Genomic DNA, 27804 nt, shown 5'->3' on the forward strand with positions numbered 1-27804 from the left:
ATCCTTTAGAGTTGAAAAGGGAGTGTCCTTTTTTCTTCTTTTTTTTAATAAAAACTTTGTTGATGATTTGGTTTGATTTTTCTTGATCAGTCGCATGCTCTGATGGCCCACCTTCCTTTACCAAGCTCTTTAGAACGTTTCATTGCTTTACAGCCATACGGTAGATCAGGGGTGACTGAAGTATACCAAGAACTGAATTTGCCCATTCTTGGATATTTTGCTGTAACCGTTGTTTGCAGCTGGGTTTGTGTGGGTGGACAAAGCGATCCTGTTGTGAATGATTGCTACCTTAATTATGGAGGCAGCCAGGGGGTGTGGCTGTCCTGCATCACAACAGGGAAGAGGCCTCAGGCCACAGCTGGTGGTGTGGAGCTGGGCCTCCCTGTCGCCTTCCGCCCTACTTCCTTGCTCAGTCCTAGAACAGTTCCAGAACTCCCCCAAAATCCAGTGGTAGAGGGAAACGTATACACGTCACTGCTTCCAGCATGGTGTAGTGGTTAAGAGCGGTGGTTTGGAGCTGTGGAGTCTGATCTGGAGAACCGGGCTTGATTCCCCACTCCTCCATATGAGCGGTGGCGGCTAATCTGGTGAACTGAATTTCCCCACTCCTACACGCGAAGCCAGCTTAGTGACCTTGGGCTAGTCACAGCTCTGTTAGAGCTCTCTCAGCCCCACCTACCTCACAGGGTGTCTTGGGAGGGGAAGGGAAGGTGACTAAGCCGGTTTGAGTCTCCCTTAAGTGGTAGAGAGTCGACACAAAAACCAATTCTTCTTCCTAGAGTACTTGTGTTGTCATTGCATACGTCATGTTTGATTTGTCAAAGGAATGATCCAGGCTGGCACTGCGGTTGGTTGAAGTGGCATGTGGATCTCTCCAAGCAACCAGTGCAGGCTGGGTATTGTTTTTCTGGAGATGCTCCAGTGTTTAGTAATCCCTCTTGTCTTTGGGTATCAAGCCTGTTGAGCTCTGGAAACCAAGTGACTTTTCTTTTTGTCTTCACAGTTTTCATGGATTGTGGATGGTGCTATCAGTTCTCTTTAGGTTTGATGTTGGCTCTGCTCCCCCATTTGATTTTAATTGCTGTTGCTGTGACATTTTATTGCTTTTCCTGAGTTTGAAACTTGTGGCTCTTCACTGTTAGCTTCTGCTATTAATTTTATTTCATTGGTTTCCTTTGGGGGTGGGGTGGGGAGGTCATTACTCTTTTTACTGTCGAAATGTTGTCAGCTGAGAGTGGAATCTTTTATATACATAAATTCCAAACTGGTAGCAGAGCTGGGTGCTGTTTTCAAATGCAATGGTTTTGAAATAGGCTCCCATCTGCATGCCACCAGATGCCTGGTCAAGCAGTCTGGAGGGATTTTCCTTTAGGATCCTGGAATGCGGAGTTGCATTTCTGTATTTGTTTTCCTATATAAACGGAGCTGAAAGCCCTCGATCCCCGGGGAAGCTTTTGTCCATGTATCTAATCTGAGGAATTTATGAAGCGTCAATCTTGGCTGTATCATTTACCAATTTGTGGGGCTGAGCGCATTGGCGTATCGTTGTTCAAATACCAAAAGAATCGTAGGAATGTAAATTGTATCAATGGTTCGTGGCAAATAGAAAAATGGGGATGTGACTTATCACTCAGTAGAAAACATGTCTTAAATGTTGGGGTCACTGGCAATTTCATCTCTGTTTTGAGGATTGAAAGGTTCGGGTGATGGTAAAGCACATTGCCGTGTCCTTGGCTTGGCACACTGAAGTGGGGGGCCCTCTTGGCAAAAAAAGAGATGTGCCAAACTCGTTTGTACAGAGACTGAAAACCAGCCATGACTGCACAGTGGGCAGGTCTCCACACTGGTTCCAGTCTGATGGACAAACTGGGAGAGGCTGTGTGAGCAGAAGTCCCTATCCTTAGGCCAGTCAAATCAAATTTATTTAATACAGTCCAAGACCAATAAAAATAGAATCAATACAATAATTCAAACTTCCAGAATATCAATTAACTCATGGGAAACAAACATTTAAAATCGTAGAGTCACAGAATTATACAATATCTTATAAAACTTATAGCTAAAAAGCCTGTATATGGCTCACCCAAGTTTTCCTAATCTTATGGCTATTCTGAAACATCATGTCCTATGGAAGTGGTTGAAAATGTGGGGGAAATAAAAGATGAACTGTAGCTGGCTGACTGCTCATGGTTGCTTGGTCACCTCCATATGCCCCCATTCATTCTTAATCATTAATTTCTAGGCATGGGAATCATTGCTATCTTTGCCTCCTCTTCCTCAGTCTGAGCTGAGTTGGTTGCTAGGCATGCAAAAAATTGTGAGAAGAGGGTGGAATCGCTTTAACAGCTGCCAATGCCACATAGGCATTAGTGGAGAAAACTGTAATACTCATCTGTGCAGTCTGTAGGGGAAATCTCCCAAACACAATCCTTTTACCGTTCGGATTGTATATTTTTTTCAGAGCAAGCTAGGAAGAGAAATGTGACAGGCAAATAGTTGCAGCCAAGTGTAGTTTAGCAGATGTCATGTACCCAGTTTTCCAGGAGAGGGCTCTCTAGAACGCACCCAGTAATGATGCAAATTTAACAATAACAGCCGCTACAGATTTAGATTTCCAGTCTTTTTAATAAATATTTTTTCTCTTGAGCCACAGAATAAAAATGTGTAGCACTATTGACACTTCATTTTCTTTTTAAAAAATATGTTTTATTAAAAGGAGCCCCGTGGCGCAGAGTGTTAAGCTGCAGTACTGCAGTCAAAAGCTCTGCTCACGACCTGAGTTCGATCCTGATGGAAGTTGGTTTCAGGTAGCCGGCTCAAGGTTGACTCAGCCTTCCATCCTTCCGAGGTCGGTCAAATGAGTACCCAGCTTGCTGGGGGTAAAGGGAAAGATGACTGGGGAAGGCACTGGCAAACTATCCCGTAAACAAAGTCTGCCTTGGAAACGTCAGGATGTGATGTCACCCCATGGGTCAGGAATGACCCAGTGCTTGCACAGGGGACCTTTACCTTAAAAGTAAATAAAACAGTACATACAACACATACATTCCCAAAATTACATCTTCTCAAGGTTGCCGATATATGAAACACTTTGTCATTATTTTACAAGTTGTCATAAAATAATCTAATTGCTATCAGTATTCTATATTATATTTATCTTTCTTGAAAATCTCCCATCGGTCTTCTGTTGACACTTCATTTTCTAACAGCTTGATCCTTCTTAAGCCCTGGATGCTGCTGTCGCATTAATGTTGGCACCAGGTGTTGTAGCACATCAATATCTTATGCTCCTCCAGCAAAGAACCCTCCCCTCAAACACCCAGCTCCAAGGAGCTGAGCACATAACTACTTTGTCCTGGAGTCCCCCAAGGATGAGGTCCTTGCATTTCCACCTGGAGAACCTAAAGTTGATGTTTCAGCCTTTGGGCAGGGGGGAGTTACCTGTTGATATTCTGAGCGGAGCGGCATTAGCCACTGTCTGTAACCCTGTTTACTGTCTTCCATGGCTGAGAGCCAGTGTGGTGTAGTAGTTTGGAGCGGTGGGTTCTGATCTGGAGAACTGGGTTTGATTCCTCACTCCACATGAGTGGTGGATGCTAATCTGGTGAACTGGATTGGTTTCCCCACATGAAGCCAGCTGGGTAACCTTGGGCTAGTCACACTCTCTCGGCCCCACCTACCTCACAGGGTGTCTGTTGTGGGGAGGGGAAGGTGATTGTAAGCCGGTTTGATTCTCCCTTAAGTGGGAGAGAAAGTCGGCATATAAAAACCAACTCTCCTTCTTCTTGTGCAAAGTGATGGAAATGTAATAGGCACATTTAGGGTATGTTGGAAAACCCCTGCTATTGTTGTTCCCTGATATTGAGCAAAGGCATACATTACCCTCAATAGGGCTGTATGTCATAGAGATGGTAGCCATACATGTACATTTAAAACATGGTTTATTTTTCCTTCCCTTGAGTGAGCCCAGATTTGCCTGACTTTTGTAGTGCCTCTTACATTCTGACTAGTGATTCTGTTAGAAATTTTGTAGTCGGTTGTCTCTCCCTTGTGTCAGATGATGAGTCAACCTTTTTGTTGCTTTAAATACCCTGTGAACAGTTAAGCAAACAAAACTTCAACTAAAACAAGGAATCTGTTTTTTAAACGCAACACCAACTACTCGGGTGGGGTGCTCTTGCGATGGCACGCATACTGGCCGGTCAGCACTGTTCCCAGGTAGCTTCAGCTGCGAAACAAGAAAACTATTTTTCACTGACCGTGACCCCGACAAGAAAGCACTGTCTTCCAGATGCTCCTAGCGTGTAGCAACTCATCTTCTGACTGACACTTTCTATGTTTCAGCAAATTAAGCAGTGGAGTTAGGCCAAATTCCCTTTCTCTTCGAAACATTCCTCTTCTTGTCTTCTGCATTTTCTAGGAAATTTAACTCCAGCTGGAATTGGTTCCAAGCAGACATGCTTTGATTTGAGCTGCTAGTCTGCACAATGATCATCACTTTAACTGAAGTTACTAATTCAAAGTGACAAGCCCCTCTTCACTTCGCTGTAATTTGTCTTGGAGATCTAATGGCAGAAAGGCAGGCCATTAATCTTTCCAATTAATAAAATACATTTGTACTCAAATGTTGCTGTTGATTCTGACTTTGTATGTTCTTTACTCTTTTGCTACTTAGAGGTGACAATCACAGGGACGTATGAGACTGGCTGTGGGGAGGGGGGGGAGATCAAACATCCTTCTTCGTCTCTTGCTTGATTGCTGAGCCCCCCACTTGCTGGCTAGCCAACCTGCCTGGCTCACGGGGTGGGTGGATGGAGTGGGAGCTATAACTGCCCCCTGCTTGCCTGCAGTGCTGCCAACTCCAGTCTGGTTTATGCTGTGCCAGTCCCTGCTCCTCCCTCCCACAGCACTGCAGCCACAGGTACCCACAAGAAACTGGGCAGGGGGAATCTCAAACTCTGCCATTTCACCTGCCTGCCTTCCCCTCGGTACCCTTTTTATGTTGCATGTATAGGATTGCAAGCTCCAGGTTTGGAAATACCTGGAGATTTTAGGGGGTGGAGCCTGAGGAAGGCAGGGTTTGGGGAGAGGAGGGACTTCAATGGGGTATAATGCCATCGAGTAACCCAAGTAAACACAAGTAACCACACTATAACCAACACACAGTATGTACAATAATGTTTCAAATTCACAATAATGTTTTATTCATGTAACTTTGTATCTTGAATAGCTGTAATCTAGAGTATATGACTATGTACTGCCATTTTAAAATACAGGAAGGACTGAAGAAGGATTCTACATTATTGTGAATTTGAAACGGCCGTATCCTATTGACGATTGTGGCTTCTCATTCATCTTGAATATTGAACTTGAACTCATTACTTACTTGGTACTCTGCTGAGACCTTTGAAAGACTTTTTGCCCTTTGATTGTATATTTTGTACATACTGTGTGTTGGTTATAGTGTGATTACTTGTGTTTGTACATTGTATGTATATAGGCATCTCAGCAGCTCATATAAATTGCACCTTGTTTGTAAATGTCCTTCGCTCCTATACTACCTGGAGGTTGGCAACCCTACCATCAGGGGGATGAAAACGGGTCGTGTTTGGTTCTGGAGGGCACCCAGGAAGCCGCAGAGGGGGGAAAGGAGAGACTCCCCGAAGGCAGGATTAGCTCTTGGAGCCCGGGTGTGCGGGAAGCACAAAGGACCGCACCTCTCCCAGCCCACTGCTTCGAAGTGACCCCCCCTTTCCCTCCAAGCCCTGGGTGCAGAAAAGAGGAACAGAAGCAAAGTCACATGAAGGGAATGGGCAAGAGTCCAGTAGCACCTTGAAGACTAACAAAAATATTTTCTGGTAGGGCATGAGCTTTCGTGAGCCACAGCTCACTTCGTGAGAAGAACAGAAGCAAAGTCACATGAAGGGAATGGGCAAGAGTCCAGTAGCACCTTAAAGACTAACAAAAATATTTTCTGGTAGGGCATGAGCTTTCGTGAGCCACAGCTCACTTCGTTATATTGGGTCTATATTAGACCAACTGCAAATTTCCGGTTTGTGAGATTTTTATTCTCAATATATTTTTCTAAACCGCAATATTGTATTGAAGAAACCTTATTGTGGGTTTACTTTTGCTTGTGCTTTCACTTTGAATTCACAGCTACCTGGAGGTTGGCAACCCTACCATCAGGGGGATGAAAACGGGTCGCGTTTGGTTGTGGAGGGCTGTGGAGAGCTGAAGAAGTGAGCTGTGGCTCACGAAAGCTCATACCCTGCCAGAAAATATTTTTGTTGTCTTTCAGGTGCTACTGGACTCTTTTCTACTAAACCCATACTATGTTATACATTTTTTCCCCACTCAACATTTTCACACCGAAATCTTTTACCAGAGCACAAATTTCTAAATTTTGTAGTTATATTAGTTCACAGTATCTGAAGAAGTGAGCTGTGGCTCACGAAAGCTCATACCCTGCCAGAAAATATTTTTGTTAAGTCTTTAAGGTGCTACTGGACTCTTGCCCTTTTCTACTACTAGAAAATGTTCTTGTTAGTCTTTCAGGTGCTACTGGACTCTTGCTCTTTTCTACCACCAGAAAATATTCTTGTTAGTCTTTCAGGTGCTACTGGACTCTTGCTCTTTTCTACTAAATCCATACTGTTATACATTTTTTCCCCACTCAACATTTTCACACCGAAATCTTTTACCAGGAGCACAAGTTTCTAAATTTCTTAGTTATATTAGTTCACAGCATCTGAAGAAGTGAGCCGTGGCTCACGAAAGCTCAACCCTGCCAGAAAATATTCTTGTTAGTCTTTTGGGTGCTACTGGACTCTTAGCCCTTTTCTACTACTAGAAAATATTCTTGTTAGTCTTTCAGGTGCTACTGGACTCTTGCTCTTTTCTACTAAATCCATACTATGCGATACATTTTTTTCCCCACCCAACATTTTCACACCGAAACCTTTGACCAGGAGCACAAGTTTCTAAATTTCTTAGTTATATTAGTTCACAGCATCTGAAGAAGTGAGCCGTGGCTCACGAAAGCTCAACCCTGCCAGAAAATATTCTTGTTAGTCTTTTGGGTGCTACTGGACTCTTAGCCCTTTTCTACTACTAGAAAATATTCTTGTTAGTCTTTCAGGTGCTACTGGACTCTTGCTCTTTTCTACTAAACCCATACTATGTTATACATTTTTTCCCCACCCAACATTTTCACACCGAAATCTTTTACCAGGAGCACAAGTTTCTAAATTTCTTAGTTATATTAGTTCACAGCATCTGAAGAAGTGAGCCGTGGCTCACAAAAGCTCAACCCTGCCAGAAAATATTCTTGTTAGTCTTTTGGGTGCTACTGGACTCTTAGCCCTTTTCTACTACTAGAAAATATTCTTGTTAGTCTTTCAGGTGCTACTGGACTCTTGCTCTTTTCTACTAAACCCATACTATGTTATACATTTTTTCCCCACCCAACATTTTCACACCGAAATCTTTTACCAGGAGCCCAAGTTTCTAAATTTCGTAGTTATATTAGTTCACAGCATCTGAAGAAGTGACCTGTGGCTCACAAAAGCTCGTACCCTGCCAGAAAACATTCTTGTTAGTCTTTCAGGTGCTACTGGACTCTTAGCCCTTTTCCACTACTAGAAAATATTCTTGTTGGTCTTTCAGGTGCTCCTGGACTCCGGCCCTTTTCTACTACCGCAGGCAGACCAACCCGGCGACCCACTGTGAATGATCTACACGAAGGGAATGCGTGCGTTGGGGAGGTTGGGGGGGGGGGTTTGCAAACTGCAGCTCCCCGGCGGCTCCTTCTGCCCCCCCCGGGGGGGGGGCTTGGTGAAAGTCATTGTTTGGCTCCAGCACGAAGCACATTCCAGAGGGACGCAGCGCCCCGTCTCCTTCCTCCTCCTCCTCGCATTCCTGCCCCACACAAAGAAGTCCCTCCCCGGCCCGCGCCTCCCTCCCCCCCCCCCAGCCCGGCGGCACGAAAGGCTCCTCGCGGCCGGCCGGAGAGGTAGCCCAGCCGAGCCAAGGCAGCCGGGGGATCGGCCCCTCGCGGCGGACCTCGGGGCCCAACCCGGGGTGGGGGGTGGAAAGGGGGTGGGGGAAAGAGGGGGGTGGGGGAAAGAGGGGGGGGAGGAGGCCGGGCGAGCCCGAAGTGCAAATTCCTCCGCGCGGCGCGCCATTGCGACCCAGCGGCCGAGCCGGGGGGGAGCGCTGCCCGTGGCCCCCCCGCCTTCCGGGCTTCCCAACCCTCCCGGGCCGGGCGGGATGGCCCGTCGGGGCTGAGCGGGAGGCGGCGGCCCCGGCCGGCTGGGGAGGCGGCCCGCTCCGCCCGGCGGCCGGCATGGAGAGGCCCGCGGAGGGCGTGCTGCGAGCCGGCAAGCTGATGGCCCAGCTGGCGCTCGACGGGGAAGGGCTCGGCCGGCGGCGGCGCGGGGAGGCGTCGGGGGAGGCGGAGGCGCGGGGCAGGCGGCAGCTGAACGGCGGCTCCCCGGGCCCTCCGCCCTACCCGCCGCTGCCGTCGGGGGAGGCGGCCCCGGCGGCGCTCCCGCTCCCGCTGCGCCCGCCCGACGGCGGCGAGGACGGCCCGGGCCCCCGCTCCGAGGTGGCGCTGCCCTGCTACAAGCGCTACTCGGCCGAGGGCTGCCCGCGCGCCCCGACGGGCGGCGGCGGCTTCCCCAGCCCGCGCGGCAGCCTGGCGGCGGCGGGGCCCGTCGAGGCGGCGCTCAGCCCGCGCTCCAGCTACGCCAGCACGGCCAGCGACACCAGCAAGCACTCCAGCCCCCGCGCCAGCCTCGCCGGCTCTTCCGACGGCGGCGGCGGCGGGGGCAGCAAGCCCAGCAGCAACCGCACCAGCGGCATCAGCATGGGCTACGACCAGCGCCACATCAGCCCGCGCTCCTCCTCGGCCGCCGCCGCCGCCGCCTTGGCGCCGTCGGGGGGCGGCGGCGCCTCCTCGCTGGCCAGCCCCCGCTCCAGCATCTCCAGCCACAGCTCCCGCAGCTCCCGCAGCTCCCGCGGCTCGACGGGAGCCTACCCGGAGCTCCAGCTGCCTTCCCCCAGGGCCTCCATGCTGCCCGAGGAGAGCCTGGCGCGCCTCCTGCCGCCGCCCCCCGAGCCAGCGCCCCCGGACGGCTACCCGCGGCTGCACGCCCAGGCGCCGGCCGCCCTCGGCCCCGAGCCCCCCGCCGCCCCCGCCGCCGCCGCGCCCTACGGCTCCCGGACGGCGGCCGCCAGATTCCGGGTCCCTTACCAGGTCGCGCCGTCGAGGGAGAGCGGGCCCAGCCCGGCGGAGAGGCGGCTGGAGGCGCTCACCTTGGAGCTGGAGAAGGAGCTGGAGATGCACATCAAAAAGGAGTACTTCGGTGAGTGGGGCGGGGGGGGGCGATCGGTCGGGGGGGGAGGCCCACTTCGGACTCGCGACGGTATGCAAGCGCTGGTTTTGGGCTAGGGAAGGCGGGAGCCCGGGAAGAACTGGCCGGGGGGTTTGGTGGACAGTTAGGTTCCAAGTAGTGGAAAAGGGCCCGAGTCCAGTAGCACCTGAAAGACGAACAAAGATATTTTCTGGCAGGGTGTGAGCTTTCGTGAGCCATAGGTCACTTCTTCAGATACAGCTAGAAAGTGAATCCATCTGTCTTTAAGTAGAGGAGAGTGAATTCAGACAAGCATTGGTATGTAAATGTTAACAGTATGTTAACATCACAGACTCTTCTGCATACCACACCTAATCCCATCACGCCTGCTATTCACATTGACATACTGTTAAGGGCAAGAGTCCAGTAACACCTTAAAGACTAACAAAGATATTTTCTGGCAGGGTATGAGCTTTCGTGAGCCACAGCTCACTTCTTCAGATACAGCTAGAATGTGAATCCATCTGTCTTTAAGGAGAGGAGAGTGAATTCAGACAAGCATTAGTATGTCAATGTCAATGTTAACACAGACTAACACGGCTACCCACTGTGAGTTAGGTTCCAAGGTCGTCTTCTGGGAGGGAGGGCATCTTGGCAATCTTCTGGGGATGGAGTAGGGGTCGCTGGGGGTGTGCTGGGGGATGGTTGTGAATTTCCTGCATTGTGCAGGGGGTTGGACTAGATGACCCTGGTGATCCCTTCCAACTCTGTGATTCATGGATCTCAGCATCAGAACAGATTTTCATTTCTGGTTCCTGGACCTCCCATTCAGGACAGACCAAAGATGAAACGGATAATGCTATAACAATAGCAGGAAAGGCAAGGCCTGCCTTGAGGAGCTTGGAGGAAAGGGGACAGGAGATTGGGGGTGGGGGTGGGGGAGCCATTGCAGGCTCCCTCTTAAATCCAGAGACCTGTCTCCCAGGTAGCTCGCAGCCTGCACTCCCAAATTGTCTCCCTCCGCCTTGCATTAACCCCAGGCGGTCTACAGACAGAAGCTTCTGTCCCTCAGCCCTTGGGGGACAGGAGAAAATTATGGTTCTGTGTTCAGGTATGTCTGGCCAAGGTGACTGACTGCAAATAAAAAAAATTGTAGGCAAGGAATGTTAGCAGTCTTATTTGCAAGGCAGCGATAAGCAGCAAAACTAAACAGATCCTGCTATACTTCCCCCCCTCCCCGCCGCCATGAACTCCTGATATTTGAAAAAATTAATTTTTATCCTGTCCTTCCTCTTAAGATGCTCGAGGCAGCCTACATCGGTCTCCCCTCCTCTGTTTTACCTTCACAACAGCCCTGTGAGGTAGATCAGGCCAAGAGGGAATGGCTGGCCCAGGGTCACCCAGTGAGCTTTAGTACAGGGTGGGGATTTGAACCCGGGACTCCCAGATCCTGGTTCCACTTTTTACCCACGACACCAGTCTGGCCGTTCTGCGGGGTTTCTGCAGAAGGTTTTGCTCCTGCCAGATCCGTATCTCCTCAGGTGGCCCTTTTTTGACCCAGATGGAGAGGGTAGGGGGGATATCACATTTGTACTGGATTATTTTTAAAAAAACATGTTTAAAACTTTTCACAACAATATAGGCTAACAAAAGGTAGGGTGTTACAGCGTCAGATTAAGGATTTCGGCAGCTCCGTCAAATGTAGCAAGGGCTGGTGAACGTGCAGTGTGTTGTTACAGCCTTTCCCTAACTTTGCTGAAGTTTAAAAAGACCACTGTGTGTACACATGTATACATATATGTGGATGAATTTAGGTCTTTCATGGCATGTGAACACATGAAGCTGCCTTATACTGAATCAGACCCTTGGTCCATCAAAGTCAGTATTGTCTACTCCGACCGGCAGCGGCTCTCCAGGGTCTCAGTCAGGGGTCTTTCACATCACCTACCTGCCTAGTCCCTTTAACCGGAGATGCCGGGGATTGAACCTGAGACCTTCTGCATGCCAAGCAGATGCTCTACCACTGAGCCACGGCCCCTCCCGATGTTAGAGGGAATTTGTGAGGTCTTAACTCTTGCACATATTTAGTCAGCTATTACAAATTTCCCTTATCCTACCAGTACCAGGCATTTATGGCACGTGTGAGCTTGCTTTTCCAAAGTTTAGAGAATTTGCATTTTTTCCGCTTCAAGTGAGGATCTAATTAATTCCTTGCACAGTTTTGGAATATTGGGGGGCAGCTTCACTCTCTTGCAGGTTTTGGGAGCCACATGTGATGTGTGCAAAGGTGGGCTTTCAGGGTAAAAAAGTCATCGGTCTGTTCTCTCCATTGGGCACGGTGCCTCTAGTCACTGGCTTAGGGAGAGAAGGCCCTGCTGAGACCTTGAAGCAGATTTCGGGCCTCCCGATGGAAAGCAGAGTGGGAGGGCAACTCCCTTCCATGGGGGACAGTGCCTTTGTCCATTTCGCACAGGAAGAAGAAGAGTTGGTTTTTATATGCGGACTTTCTCTACCACTTAAGGAAGAATCAAACCGGCTTACAATCACCTTCCCTTCCCCACAACAGACACCCTGTGAGGTAGGTGGGGCTGAGAGAGCTCTAAGAGAGCTGTGACTAGCCCAAGGTCACCCAGCTGGCTTCTTGTGTAGGAGTGGGGAAACCAACCCGGTTCACCAGATTAGCCTCCGCTGCTCATGTGGAGGAGTGGGGGATCAAACCCGGTTCTCCAGATCAGAGTCCACCGCTCCAAACCGCTATACCATGCTTGCTCTCTTTTGGCAGGACATAATGCAGACCAGGGCCCCTGTGGAGAGCTTTTCTATTGCAGCAGAAGCACTTGTGGCCAGATGGCCTGGCCTTGGAGGTTTGGGCTGTTGGCAGCCTTGCTAGCTTCCACGTTCAGCAGCAGTGTACCTGACTTCCTGGGGCTGCCTTGGTCGGGCTCTGCTTGGAAGCATATCGCATAGCTGTCGTTGAAGGCTGGAGTAGGCAGGCCTCTTGGCCTGATCCAGCAGGACAGTTGTGGTGTTCCTAGTGCATAGATTTTGCACTGGGGAGTAGGGAGAATTTAAGGCTGCCTCAATCGCTGCCTTTGGGATGCTTGTGCCTCTGCCGCTTAAGCAACAAGACCTACCGCAAGAGGCAAGTCTAAGCAGGGAAGCTCGGGTGGAGGAAATGGACAGAGGGAGCTTTTTCTTCTTCTCCCATAATACTAGAGCCAGTGTGGTGTAGTGGTTAAGAGCGGTGGTTGGGAGCGGTGGACTCTGGAGAACCGGGTTTGATTCCCCACTCCTCCACATGAGCGGCGGACTCTAATCTGGTGAACTGATTTGGTTTCCCCCCACTCCTCCACATGGAGCCAGCTGGGTGACCTTGGGCTAGTCTCAGCCCCACCTTCCTTGCAGGGTGCCTGTTGTGGGGAGGGGAGGGGAAGATGACCGTTAAGCCGGTTTGATTCTTCCTTAAGTGGGAGAGAAAGTCGGCATATAAAAACCAACTCTTCTTCTTCTTCCCCAGTGAAATTGATGGGCAATAGGTTCGGGACAGACAAAAAGGAAATACTGGTTTACTCAACAAGTAATTAAATGGTGGAATTCACTGTCAGTGGACACAGTGATGGCCGTATGCATAGATGGCTTTAAAAGGGGGGCGGCGATCCACGGAGGAGGGACCCACCCATGGCTGCTAGCTGTGGTGAGTTAATGGAACCTCCACATTCAGTGGCAGTAAATCTCTGAAACCCAGTGCTAGGAGGCAACATCAGAGGAGGGCCTTGGCCTCTGAGCTCTGTTTGTTGGCCCTCCAGGTTGGCTACTGTATGAAACAGGATGCTGGCTGACTGGTTTGATCCAGCAGAGCTCTTCTTACGTTTTTACAGTAGCCATCCACTCTGTAAATGGTCTGGGCCCGTTCTCTACACTGGCTCCTGTGTCTGGCTACAGGGAGGAACATGACAGATGTTCACAAAACTGAAAGGAACGGATGGGAGCTTTTCTCCCGCTCTCTTAACTGGGTTGCCCTGTGAAGCTGGTCGGCAGGAGGCTTGAAAACCGAGAAAAAGGAACTTTACATAACACATTGACAGAAGTTTTTGAGCCCTGTCCTTTTAGAAAGGCGCCCAAGCAGTTCACAGAATTAAAGCAATTTGTCATAGTTTATCATACAAGTAATGTTAACGAGAAACAGAAGTACACAGAAGAAGTACACAGCCATAAAATATTTTAAATATTAGAAAGCAGCGAAAATAGTCAGCAGCCAGGAATAATTTTTTTAAAATTGCTGCTGTAAAAAAGTTTCCCGATCCTTTCTGAACATAAATCTAGCTATTCCCATTATAAAATAGAACAGGGATAGGGGGAAGGTAGAAATTAGTAGTGCAAAACCTTGAAACAATTTTCAGCAACTAAGTTCACTTTCTATTAAAAGCCCTCTGGAGTCTGCATTTTACCAAAGTATGTGTAACTGGGCTAGATCCGCTGCAGTGGGAAGACTGGCACTATCTGGAAAAGGAACTATGTCTAATACTTATTATTATTATTAATAATAATAATAATTTATTTTTACATCCACACAAGACAAAACATACAACAAACACACTTTTATGCAAATACATACCTGCATCAAGACCGTCACCATTTACTGTTTGGAGTGCATCTAAATCATTCCATTTTTGCAGTTTCTCTTTAGATCTTTAAATCTTAAAGAAAAATATATCTTTACCCAAGTGAGAAGTATCTAGAAATATAGTCAATACCTACACACAGGCTAGATAAGTTGTCATACTTCATTATTATTGTCCTGCAATTATTAATTGTTATATATTCTATATCTCTCAATCAGTAAATATATCTATAGCGCTACAGGAGAATTACACGACTTTAAGGTTGACAATGAGGAAATTGAAATTGTTGAAGACTTTCTATTCCTTAGCTCCATTATGAACCAAAAGGGAGACTGAGCCAAGAAATCAGAAGGAGATTGAGACTGGGAAGGGCAGCCATGAAGGAGCTAGAAAAGATTCTTAAGTGTAAGGATAGGTCACTGGCAACCAAGATCAAGTTAATTCATGCCATTGTATTCCCTATTACTATGTCTGGGTGTGAGAGCTGGACAGTGAAGAAAGATGATAGGAAGAAAGTAGATTCCTTTGAAATGTGGTGTTGGAGGAGAGAGTTACGGATACTGTGGACTGCCCAAAAAAACAAATCAGTGGGTTATAGATTAAATCAAGCCTGAACTGACCCTAGAAGCTAAAATGACTAAACTGAGGCTATCGTATTTTGGTCACATTATGAGAAGACAAGAGTCACTAGAAAAGACAGTCATGCTAGGAAAAATTGAAGGCAGCAGGAAAAGAGGGAGACCCAACAAGAGATGGATTGACTCAATAAAGGAAGCCACAGCCCTTAATTTGCAAGACCTGAGCAAGGCTGTCAAAGATAGGACGTTTTGGAGGACTTTGATTCAAAGGGTTGCCATGAGTTGGAAGCGATTTGACGGCACTTAACACACACTCACACACACACCAATTCATTCTAATTAGCACTGATAGCAAAAGTTTTTACCTATTCACATAATTTCGTATAAACATTATAATATCCTGTAATGCGTAAAATGTGTATAATTTACAGTGGGTAGCCGTGTTAGTCTGTCTGCAGTAGTAGAAAAGAGCAAGAGTCCAATAGCACCTGAAAGACGAACAAAAATGTTTTCTGGCAGGGTATGAGCTTTTGTGAGCCACAGCTCACTTCTTCAGATACAGCTAGAATGTGAATCCATCTGTCTTTAAGTAGAGGAGAGTGAATTCAGACAAGCATTAGTATGTAAATGTTAACAGTATGTAAATGTGAATAGCAGGCGTGATGGGATTAGGTGTGGTATGCACAAGAGTCTGAGATGTCCAGGGGAGAGATAGGTGTGGAGAAATCAGCACTGGTAATGAGCCATGAATGCAAGGTCTTTATTCAGCCCAGGTAAATGCATTGTCTTTAGTTTGAATATCAACTGTAATTCAGGAGTTTCTCTTTCCAATCTCCCTTTGAAATTCCTTTGTAAGAGAACTGCTACTCTTAAATCTGCAACAGAATGTCCTGGAAGGTTGAAATGTTCTCCCACTGGTTTTTGTGTAGTTATAAAATGTGTAGTTATCAAAGCTAAGAAGGAGACCTGTTCTCCTTAGTCTATATATGTTAAATTGCATGTCATCATTGCTTAATGTCTGCAATGGCATTTCCTTACATGTCTGATACTTTCGTTGCCTGCTTCTCAAGCCAGGAGAGTTGTGTTCTCTGAAGCACCCCCAGAGAGGTACCAGCCAGAGAGGCTGTAAACCTAATCCTGAATAGGCTCTGCTTCCGACCAACACTACGCCTATCTTGTTTGGCTTAAGCATCATTCCCGTCCCCCTGCCCCATCTACACCCATCCAACCCTTAAACACTGCTGAAGGGCTTCCACCGCTCTCTCTGTGTTCTGCCGATGGTGGTTTCATGTAGATTGGTTGACAGCTCTTCCAAACTCAGAGTTACTGATAGAGTAGAATGGGAACCATGCATGTTAGATGCCATGTGCTCTTTGGAGAAGTGGGGAATACAGACACAAAGAACCCCAATTTTATTTTTTAAATTTGATTTACTGATATGTCAGGACTGTCTGCTCTGACTGACCGTGGTTCTCAGGCAGAGGACTTTCCCATTATCTTTTACCTGATCCTTTTAACAGGAGATACCAAGGACTGAACCTGGCACCTTTCTGCACACAAAGTATATACTCTGCCACTGAGCTGCAGTGGCATTTTATAAATTGTGGATTAAAAATCGTGGGTTTAATCAGTGCATTTAGCAAGTCTGCCACCCTTGCCTAGATGAGGTTTTCCTTTGGTAATTTTTCTTTCAACCCCTTTAAGTGATTACCTAGAGACGAAGAAGAAGAAGAGTTGGATTTTATATGCCGACTTTCTCTCCAATTTAAGGAAGAATCAAACCGGCTTACAATCACCTTCCTTTCCCCTCCCCACCACAGACACCCTGTGAGGTAGGTGGGGCTGAGAGAGCTCTAAGAGAACTGTGACTAGCCCAAGATCACCCAGCTGGCTTCATGTGGAGGAGTAGGGAAACCAACCCAGTTCACCAGATTAGCATCTGCCGCTCATGTGGAGGAGTGGGGAATCAAACCCGGTTCTCCAGATCAGAGTCCACCGCTCCAAACCACCGTTCTTAACCACTACACCACGCTGGCTCTCCGGCCAGAAGGCTGCTTTGGACATTACAGAAGCTGGGAAGGAAGAAAGAGACAGTAACTAACGTGTGTGCTTTCCTGCTTCTACCATAACATTGAAAGTGATCTGATAAGATCTGAGGATTCCAGAAGTCACACATCCTCATGAGCTTCACTTTGCATGCCCAAGAGAAGAAGCAATTGCAGAAGAGCCAGCATTTCAGGCTTTTGCTCTCCTCTTTAGACTGTTCGAACCAGGCTTGGAATGCCTTGTTTAATGGGAATGAGTGTGTGCGCCCTCTGTAATTTGGCAGCACACGCACACAGAGAGAGAGAGAGCGCACAGGATGTGGTGTTGGGTGCCAGACTCAGCTTCCTTTTGAATCTCTGCTTTCGTTTAAAAATAGCAAGTTGCCAGCCCTTCTGGTAGCAAAGGTATCATTTGGGAACGTATGGGCGGACGCCTGATTGAGTCTCGCAAAGGCTGCTCCTCTGCAGGACTAAAGACAGGATAAATTATGCAGAACAGGAGAAGAAGAAGAAGAGTTGATTTTTATATGCCAACTTTTTCTACCACTTAAGGAAGAATCAAACCAGTTTACAATCACCTTCCCCTCCCCACAACCGACACCCTGTGAGGAAGGTGAGGCTGAGAGAGTTCTAAGAGAGCTGTGACTAGCCCAAGGTCACCCAGCTGGCTTCATGTGTAGCAGTGGAGAAACCATCCTGGTTCACCAGATCAGAGTCCGCCTCTCATCTGAGCCAGCGTGGTGTAGTGGTTAAGAACAGTGGTTTGGAGCGGTGGATTCTGATCTGGAGAACCGGGGTTGATTCCCCACTCCTCCACATGAGCAGTGGAGGCTAATCTGGTGAACTGGATTCGTTTCCCCACTCCTACACACGAAGCCAGCTGGGTGACCTTGGGCAAGTCATGCTCTCCCAGCCTCACCTACCTCACAGGGTGTCTGTTGTGAGAAGGGAAGGTGACTGTAAGCCAGTTTGATTCTGCCTTAAGTGGTAGAGAAAGTTGGCATATAAAAACCAACTCTTCTTCTTCTTCATGTGGAAGAGTGGGGAATCAAACCCGGTTCTCCAGATTAGATTTGTTCTCTTTGCATAATTTATACAAGGTGCCGAATCTGGATTCTCTGTATGCATTTTTTTCTTTTTTTTGCACACACAGCCTTGGACATGTGTTGGGGGAATAAAGGGAGCCAGACAGCAGTTCTTCTGACAGAGGCTTGAGGATTGTGACATGTAGACAATTGAAAATGGGAGCCCTCCATCACAGCGGAGCGCAGCCTGAAAAGCGCTCTTAATTTTAAAGACTGGCAGTGCCATCCTAAACAGAGTCAAACCCTTCTAGGCCTGTTGAAGTCAGTGGATTTAGAGCACTGGTTCCCAACCAGGGGTCCATGGACCCCTAGGGGTCCGCGAGAACTAAATTAAGGTCCGCAAAACAAAGTTATAAACCCATAATAAATTAATATTTTCAATTAAAAGTTCTCTATTATAATATATATATATTCAAATATAATTCTAAGTTTAATGTTTAACTAACAGTTATGATTAAAGTTTATTTTCAAATTCCCGGAATTTTTATTTTGAACCTTGGGGTCCCTGCAGCGAACAAAAAAGTCCTAGTGGTCCCTGGTCAAAAAAAGGTTGGGAACCACTGATTTAGAGGGAGGTGGCTGTTTAGGATTGCCCTGCTGGGCACTTAAACCCCCCATAACTGTTAAGATTTCGTCTGCTGTATTCCGTCCCGCATACCATACTTCAAGCTGGTTGTTGGCAAGTTGAATTCAAAGGAGAGCCACAAAGACGATAAACCCCCTCCAAAAAAACACACAACAAACCCAAGACTTCTGGCACACTTAAAATTCTCAGCAGATTTGTCTGTTACTTGGGAGCTTCCCGTGGAATGTGGGCTCCACACCTTCCAAGAGGAGCCTTTCATGTTGTTCTTATCCCCTCCCCTTTTCTCTTCAAAGTCTTGTGTATTCATTAGATTTTGCACTGTTTGTTTCCAGGCATGCCCTGGCAATTTTAGAAAGTGCTATCAAAGGGTGTTTGATCGAAGCTGGGTTTCCCCCCACCCTGTTTTTGCCGCTGTCCAGAGTTAACGCTATGCTTTGTTTTCAGTCCTTAGCATGGCTTAGCTTGCTTTTGTAGGAGATGGGAAATATCAGACTCCATCCAGCCCTTCTGTGGGCGTGACGTCTGCTTGCAGCAGGATTAGAGCATTGGACGAGGAGCTGGGAGACCCAGGTTCGAATCCCTACTTTGCCGTGAAAGCTTGCTGGGCGACCTGGGGCCCGGTCGCGCACTCCTCAGCCTACCCTTACAGAGTTTTTGTGAGGATGAAATGGAGAAGGGGAGCACGCTGTAAGCCATTTGGGGTTCCCATTTGAGAGGGCGAATAGGGTATAAATAAAGAAATAAATCCCTGTGGGGGCACAAGCCTTGAACACACGAAGCTGCCTTATACTGAACTAGACCCTTGGTCCATCAAAGTCAGTATTGTCTACTTAGAGCGGCGGCAGCTCTCCAGGGTCTCAGGCAGGGGTCTTTCACATCACCTGCTTGCCTAGTCTCTTAACTGGAGATGCCGGGGATTGAACCTGGGACTTTCTGCATGCCAAGCAGAGGCTCTACCACTGAGCCTCAGCCCCTCCCATGTGTTCCCTTGCTGTGAGCACGCAGGCATTAGCTTCACCAGGCCATTGTATACCTCCCATACCAAGGAGTATGAATGTGTTTCCTGAATGAGCACAGGATGGAGGCTTAGACAGAGGAGGTATGCAGAGTCTCCCAGGCCCCTGTGGAGGATGGGAGGAAATGGGGCTCTGGTATGCCCTGTGGGGGCAGGTGCTGCGCTTGCACCAAACCGGATGGCTCCCATCCTTTGTGAGGGATGCTTCATCCTGCTGAAACCTCGTCCCCTGCTGCTTTGGAATGGTTTTAAGGTTGGTGAGGGGACAAGGAAGGAGACAAGACAGGAGGCCAGTGGCACTTCAGGGAATAACAATGTTTATTCCAGGATGAACTTTTGTGCGACAGAGCTTTCTTCTTCAGATACAATAGGACAGGGGTGGGGAACCTTTTTCCTGCTAAGGGCCATTTGCTCATTTACAACATTATTCGGGGGCCATAACCAGGTGTAGATCTCCCGGGGGGGGGAGACTACGGTTTCCAGGTCTCCAGCCACTACCTTGAGGTTGGCAACCCCAGGGAAGACCACACAGAGAAGGCCTGGAGGGTGCCCCTGCTCCCTCGTCCTCCCCTGCTCCCAGGCAGGAGGGCAGCCAGCGGTAGGCCTGAGCAAATGAGGCTCCTGGAGGCAGCCGATCCACAGGGAAGGAAGGGAGGAAGGAAAGAAAACAGAGAAAGAGGAAAAGGGAGGGAGGGGAAAAGAGAGAGAAAGGGAGAAAGAAATGGAGGGCGGGGGAGAAAGAAAGAAAAGGATGGAGGCAGACAGACAAAGAGACAGAAAAAGAGGGAGAGAAAGGAGAGTGACAGAAAAAGAAGAAGAAAAGAAAGAAAAGCCTCCCCCCCCCACACACACACCTGTGCACGCCGGCCCCAAGCGACCAGGCACCAACCTCCACGCCTCCCCCCCCACACACCTGGCCCCAGAGCTCCCGAGGCCCGCAGAAAATGTCCTCGGGGGCCGCATACGGCCCCCGGGCCTGAGGTTCCCCATCCCTGCAATAGGAGAAAGAAACCCTTTTGCCTCAGTTTTGCAGGAAATAACAGAAAGGGAGGAGGAAAGAGGGAGGAGCTGAGCAGAGACGCCTAGTATAAGAAGCCAGGTGACATTCTTGATGCGAGAACAAGCAGGGAGAGCTGGCAAACTCTGGGAAAAGGCACTGTAACACATCAGGACATTTAATGAGGGGGAGAAACACCCTCTTACCCCAGTTACCATGTGGTTTCAAATTAGCAGTTGGCTTAAAGCGACTATGTTTTCTTTGTGAGCAGCGTAACTCGGGGCGTTTTAAGCATTTGGATGTTCTGCAACGAAACGGGCATCTCTCAATTGGGTCTTTGTTTATTTTGGGTTTTTTTTAAAGCATGAGCAGTTTGCTTTTCTTGACCGGAACCCGGAAATATTTCTGTCTCTCGGGAACAGTGGGAAATGGAGAAAATACACTGTGTATCTTCCAGTTGGAACCCTATTTCAGGAAACAGAAGAGCTGCCAAAAAAAGGATTTTAGAACGGCAAAATTTATGTGGGAGCTGAGGCACGATCGTGCAGACAGAGTTGAACCTAGGACCCTGGGTTCAAATCCCAGCCTACTTGCAGAGCTGGGAGGATTCTTAATCTGTGAACCGGGAAATAGTGTCAGGTTTTCTGCTCCATGGTTGTTTGACGGTCCTCGAAGAGTCCGTTATTTTGCGCATGGGGACGGGAAGGGCCAGCCAAGCTGTAGCGGCTGGTTGTACATCCTGATGACCTGTGTGGTTTGTAAACGAGAACCTTTGTGAATATTAACGGAGACTCATCTGATGGCGCATCCTGAAGGCCTTACCAGATTCTACACTTCAAAGGCAGAGTTTGCTTGGATCAGTGAGTGAAGAGCTCTAAGTTCACCTGTCTGACTGATACCTTATATATATATATCCCTGCCCAACTGCCAGTGTGGAGTAGTGGTTAGAGCAGGGCCATTAGGCGAACTAGGCGGTTGCCTAGGGCGCAGATCTCAGAGGGGCGCAGAACTGGCCTGAGGGGCACAGCTTTACACAGATTAGTTTCTTGAAAAAAAAATGCAACTGACCATTTATATTTTTTATTTTAAGTTAAGTACCACAATAGTGCTTTGGAATATAATTGATTATAATGTCCTATAACAAGTTTTGTGCTTTTATTTTTCTACAAGACATCTGATTTTGAAAATTGGTTAGCAATGGAGGGGCACTTGTAGTTAGCTTTGCCTAGGGCGTGAAAATGAATGGCACCTGCCCTGGGTTCGAGTGTCAGACTGAGATCTGGGATATCCAGGTTCGAATCCTTACTCTTCCAGGGAAGCTTGCTGAGTAACCTACCTCAGAGGGCTGCTGTGAGGATACAGTGGAGAAAGGGAGAATGTCGTAAGCCCCTTTAGGGCCCCAATGGGGTATAAGAAGAAGAAGAGTTGGTTTTTATATGCCCACTTTCTCTACCATTTAGGGAAGAACCAACCCAGCCTACAGTCACCTTCCCCTCCTCACAACAGACATGCTGTGAGGTAGGTGGGGCGGAGAGAGCTCTACGAGAGCTGTGACTAGCCCAAGGTCACCCAGCTGGCTTCATGTGTAGGAGTGGGGAAACCAGCCCGTTTCGCCAGATTAATATCCGCAGCTCATGTGGAGGAGTGGGGAATCAAACCCGGCTCTCCAGATTACAACTGATCGCTAGACCACAGAAATTTGTCCCCTGGGAGAAAGGGCAGCTCCAAAGGGTGGAATCACATCCCTGCCGAGCACCCTCCCCTCCCTAGACCCCACCCTCCCTGGGCTTCACCCCCAAATCCAAGGATTTTCCAACCTGGAGTTGGCAATCCTATGAATGAGATTAATTTTTGTCTGATGTAGAAGAGCTACTATGATGTCCTTCCATTGGAGCTGATACTGGGCGGGAGTTGAAGATGAAGCTGACAGTTTTCAGCTTGCTCTATTTGTCTTTTTGGTTGTTGTTGGAAAACATTTCTTGCAGCATCTTTAGTTTTCTCTGACTGTGTGGGTAAAGTGGCTTTCAGAAACGCCTCTGTGCTCTCAGTCTCCCAACCGAAACAGCACCCGTTCAGTGCAGGGAGACAATGACTCGCTATATGCTCTGCACAAATGTTATCCGAAAGCATGAACGGTACGCATCATCTTTTCTCTACAAGGCGGGCAAACAGCGTAGCAGAATGTTCTTCCGTTGACTCAGCAAATGCTCGCTCTGTGGCTTTGCGTGTTGAGGAGTCCTTCGTGCTCCCTGCTAAAAGTTTCCAGATTTAGTGCTCAAAAGTTAAGGCAGCTTTCTCTAATGGTTATTCTTCTTCCAGAATCTGGTTGTTCCCACCCACACCCATGGTGGAAGCGTGTTCTGGAAGCGTGTTTTGCCTCTTCTTCTGCCAGACTGCCAGGATTGAGTCTCAAGGCCTGGTGGGGGTCTGGGGACTGGCCCCCTTCCGTGGTCCTTGCCGGGACTTAAAGGTCTGCTTCAATTGGTGTCCGCTTGCTGGAACTCAACTGCGGATTTTATTTATTAAAAACGTTTCGAAGCTGAGCGTGGGTGGTAACAAATTTAAGGAACTATTTCTGCAGTATGCCGTGAAAAGGCAACGCTTGCCAGTGAAACTGTCCTGAGAGATTCAGACAACCAAGGAGGCCCAAATGGCCTTTTTAAGCGTTTAGTTTTGCAGTCTGGTCTGAATGTTTAAAGGGAGGAAGGAGTCCTTCATGCTTTTGGGAAGGTCCCTTGAACGTGTAGGCTCTTGCAGTGGAAAAGAATGAGTGTGTTCTGCCTAGAGATGCCAACCTCCAGGTACTGCCAAACAAAGCAGACACCACTGTACCAGTGCAATAAGGTTAGGAAATAGGTACAGGAGCGACACAAAACAAATGCAAGGTGCAAAAGTAGTCTATTCAAAAGCTACTAAATCTTAACAAGTCACGAAGTGATAAACAATTGCCCGTATCCTCCTTTTCATCTGAAACATATCATTTGAACATCATATCCAAGAATAAATATTTTTGATTCTTCGAAATTGAACTTATATAGGATTTTTTTGTACAGATTGTTTATCACTTCGTGACTTGTTAAGATTTAGTAGCTTTTGAATACACTACTTTTGCACCTTGCATTTGTTTTGTGTCGCTCCTGTATCTATTTCCTAACCTCCAGGTACTAGCTGGAGATCTCCTGCTATTGCAACTGATCTCCAGCCGATAGAGATCAGTTCACCGGGAGAAAATGGCTGCTTTGGCAATTGGACTTTATGGCATTGAAGTCCCTTCCCTTCCCAAACCACGCCCTCCTCAGGTTCCGCCCCCAAAACCACCTGCTGGTGGCAAAGAAGGACCTGGCAACTCTAGTTCTGCCACTGCCCTCAACTGCCTCAACTGTTCAAGAGGTTGAACAGCAGCTGCTGCTCAGAAGAGCAGAGATACCGCACAGGTTTATATAGGAAGAAGCAGTCCTTGGCGTGTGTTGAGTGTGAAGGGCTCGGATCGGAAGGTCGTCAAGCAGCACCTTGAACTGAATTTGGAAACTGAAAGGAACCACTGCGAAGAACTTAATGGGCGAAAACACATGGTCACTTTAGCCTCCTTTATTCCCTGTTTCAGCCAGGATCGAGCGCATGCGTTTCGCCAAATGTGCATTCGATCCCGGCTAAATCCTGGCTGAAACAGGGAATAAAGGAGGCTAAAGCGACCATGTGTTTTTGCCCAATATGGGCATAAGTTGGGTGTCACAATGGATGATTGAGGTGGTCTTATCCAAAGAGGCAGGTGGATGGATTTCTGGCAGCCCTTGGGCTTTTTGGCTGGTGTGTGTATGTTAAGTGCTGTCAAGTCGCTTCCAACTCATGGCGACCCTATGAATCAGTGTCCACCAAAACATCCTATCGTTAACAGCCTTGCTCAGGTCTTGCAGACTGAGGGCTTCCTTAATTGAACCAGTCAATCTCGTATTTGGGTCTCCCTCTTTTCCTGCTGCCTTCAACTTTTCCTAGCACTTTTGTCTTTTTCAGTGACTCTTGTCTTCTCATAATGTGACCAAACTGCAATAGCCTCAGTTTAGTAATTTTAGCTTCTAGGGAGAATTCAGGCTTTATTTGATCTGGAATCCGCTGATTTGTCTTTTTGGCTGTCCACGGTATCCGTAATACTCTCCTCCAACACCACATTTTGTCTGGTGCTCCTTCCAAAGCCCCAAATGATCCTCTGGGATCTTGGAAGTAACTTGGGTGGTTGACACGGTCAATCCTAGGTACCTTTAGTCCTTCCTTCAAGTCGGTTTTTGCTGGTTGAGTTTCCAAAGCGTCGGGGATGGTGGCGCCTGTTGGTGGCTTTGGTTGGGATGACAGCTGCAGCCTCTTCCATGAGGTGCATGATTTGGCCACGGCTACCAGGCTCTGACTGAATACACACATGAAGCTGCCTTATGCTGAACCAGACCCTTGGTCCATCAAAGTTAGTGTTGTCTACTCAGACCGGCAGCGACGCTCCAGGGTCTCTCAGCAGAGAGGCCTTTCCCATCATCTACTTGCCTAGTCCTTTTAACTGGAGATGCCGGGGATTGAACCTGGGACCTTCTGTATGCCAAGCAGATGCTCTCCCACTGAGCCACAGCCCTTCCCAGTGTTAGACTACTGCTACGTGCATCTGTATGAGGCTAACTTTGCAGCCTCTCAGGAACCTTCTATGGTCCAAAATGCTGCCACAACACCAGCATGGTGTAGTGGTTAAGAGCGGTGGTTTGGAGCAGTGGACTCTGGAGAACCAGGTTTGATTCCCCACTCCTCCACATGAGCAGCAGAGGCTAATCTGGTGGTAAGGGCCGTGGCTCAGTGGTACAACATCTGCTTGGCATGCAGAAGGTCCCAGGTTCAATCCCTGGCATCTCCAGTTAAAGGGACCAGGCAAGTAGGTGATGTGAAAGACCCCTGCCTGAGAGCATGGAGAGCTGCTGCCAGTCTGAGTAGACAATACTGACTCTGATGGACCAAGGGCCTGATACAGTATAAGGCAGCTTCATGTGTTCATGTGTGAACTGGATTTGTTTCCCATCTCCTACACATGAAGCCAGCTGGGTGACCTTGGGCTAGTCACAGCTCTCTTAGAGCTCTTTCCACCCCGCCTACCTCACAGAGTGTCTGTTGTGGGGAGGGGAAGTGATTGTAAGCCGGATTGATTCTTCAAGTGGTAGAGAAAGTCGGCATATAAAAACCAACTCGTCGTCGTCTTCTTGTCGGTGTGAGTGACGGGGGTTGCTTTCCGGTTTCACAAGGCTGGTCCCTGCTGCCAGTTATCTTTCAGGCAGAACTCGAAGTCCCGGCTATCACCCGTCAAGCCCCTAAATGGTCTTGGATGGGGGCATTTGAAGAAATAGCTTCTTTTCCATGAACTCGCCTGAGGTCACGCTCAGAAGTCCTGCCCTGTGTGCCTTTGCTATCAGAAGGGAGGTGGCTGGGCCCAGGGACAGGGCTTCCTTTGTTGCCAAGCCAAGACTTTTGGAACTCTCTCCCCACAGAATTTCTCCTGGCATCCACTTTGTTGCCTTGCTGGCATTCAGGGAAAAGAATGTTTTTTTTTTAATTTTCTCAAGCCTTTTGTTAAGTGATTCCCTCTCTTCTGGTATTTCCGTCTTTGCTATTCCTCCTATCGTCGGGGATGGCTGGATTTAATCTTGAGTTTTGCCCCCATTTCGTTGACGCTGATATGACAATCGGAGCGTTGCTGCTTCTGTTTATTGTATCTGTCTTTCCTCCCCACTCCACCCTGCTGCCTTTTTTTCTTACTTTTTATTAACAATCTCCCCGCTGTGCTTACTGGGTTTTATCCTTTTATTGTGCTTAGTACCACTGGCCATCTCAGAAGCATTTTTACCGAGAGTGCTGGATAGAAATGTGTTAAAGAAGTACTAGTCTTGGAGCGGCTGCCAGCAGTTTCAAGAGATGGGTGGGAGACTTTCCCTGGAGTGGAGGCGAGGGGGCACAAACAGTTGCTTGCCCTGCTGCACTGGCCACCAGATGCTTTGGGTTGCCTTTGTCATAGAGCCAGCATGGTTAAGAGCAGTGGTTTGGAATGGTGGACTCTGGTCTGAAGAACTGGGTTTGATTCCCCACTCCTCCAGATGAGTGGTGGAGGCTAATCTGGTGAACTGGATTTGTTTCCCCACTCCTACACAGGAAGCCAGCTGGGTGACCTTGGGCGAGTCACAGTTTTCTCAGCCCCACCTACCTCACAGGGTGTCTGTTGTGGGGAGGGGAAGGTGGTTGTAAGCCAGTTTGATTCTCCCTTAAGTGGTAGAGAAAGTCAGCATATAAAAACCAACACTACTTCTTCTTCTTCTCCTCCTCCTCCCTCCAAGAGGGACAGCGGCTCCTCGGATGTCTCTGTTTATGTTCCCCTCCATTTCCAAAGGTTAATGGCCTTGCTAGGAAAAGTGAAAGATGGGAGGAAATGAGGAAGACCCAACATGAGATGGATTGACTGAATAAAGGCAGCCACAGCTCTCAGTTTGCAAGACCTTAGCAAGGCAGTAAGTGATAGGACATTTTGGAGGTCATCAGTTCATAGGGTTGCCATAAGTCAGAAGCAAGTTGATGGTGCATAACTTGGTAGCCAACTTCCAGGTATTAGCTGGAGATCTGCTATCTCCAGCTGATAGCGATAATTTCCCCTGGAGAAAATGGCCACTTTGACAATTGAACTCTCTGGCATTGAAGTCCCTCCCCTCTCCAAACCCCACCCTTGGAGGGGGCTGTGGCTCAGTGGTGGAACATCTAGTTGGTATGCAGAAACTCCCCGTTTCAATCCCCAGCATCTCCGTTTAATAGAATCTGGTAGTACGTGATGTGGAAGGCCTCAGCCTGAGACCCTGGAGAGCCGCTGCCGGTCTGAGTAGACAATACTGACTTTGATGGACCAAGAGTCTGATTCAGTATAAGCCAGCTTCATGTCAGTGGGAAGAGAAATGGATGCAATGGGGCCAGATTTGGTCCTCTGGTACCACAGCGGAGGGACTGTCTGTTGAGGACTCAGCAGTCTGAACCAGGAACCTCTGATTCTGAGGCTGAGAAGGTGCAACGTCAGCCTTTGTGGATGGCAGTCTCTAGACTTGACAGCACTTTCCACGGCCACCAGGGTAGGCAGTTTCTAGGGTAGCTGTGGATTGGTCAGGTGTGGGATAAATACTAGGGGGCTGATCATCTTCTGCCTGTGACTCATCCAGAAAATGGGTGCCACTGTTTAGGTGTCTTCGGTTCCAGCTGCTGAACTGAACTAGAGAAGCCTAGATTCGGGTTGGCCTGGCTCAGACCCATTGTCCTTTTATCTGTAAAGTTATATGGGCTTGGTTGTTCTTAAATGGTGATTGTCATCTAACAATGTTATACAGTATTTGTTTTATACTAAATTTTGTTTACTTCACTTATATTCCACCTTTCTCGCCAGTGGGGACCCAAAGCAGCCCACATCAGTCAGTTCTCCTCTGTTTTTTCCTCACAACAACCCTGTGAAATAGCATAGGCTAAGA

At 48.2% G+C, this 27804-nt stretch overlaps 1 protein-coding gene across 1 annotated transcript in view; it reads left to right on the top strand.

Moving 5' to 3' along the window:
- Positions 1 to 8347: 8347 nt before the first annotated feature.
- WTIP (WT1 interacting protein) overlaps positions 8348 to 27804 on the top strand; it is a 71184-nt gene continuing 51727 nt past the window's right edge. Inside the window, exon 1 of the mRNA XM_056862328.1 lies at positions 8348 to 9368. Coding sequence (XP_056718306.1) covers positions 8348 to 9368 — 1021 coding nt within the window. The remainder of the gene's footprint in view (positions 9369 to 27804) is intronic.

Source organism: Euleptes europaea, chromosome 17 (assembly GCF_029931775.1).
Source record: "Euleptes europaea isolate rEulEur1 chromosome 17, rEulEur1.hap1, whole genome shotgun sequence".
Lineage (NCBI taxonomy): Eukaryota > Metazoa > Chordata > Lepidosauria > Squamata > Sphaerodactylidae > Euleptes > Euleptes europaea.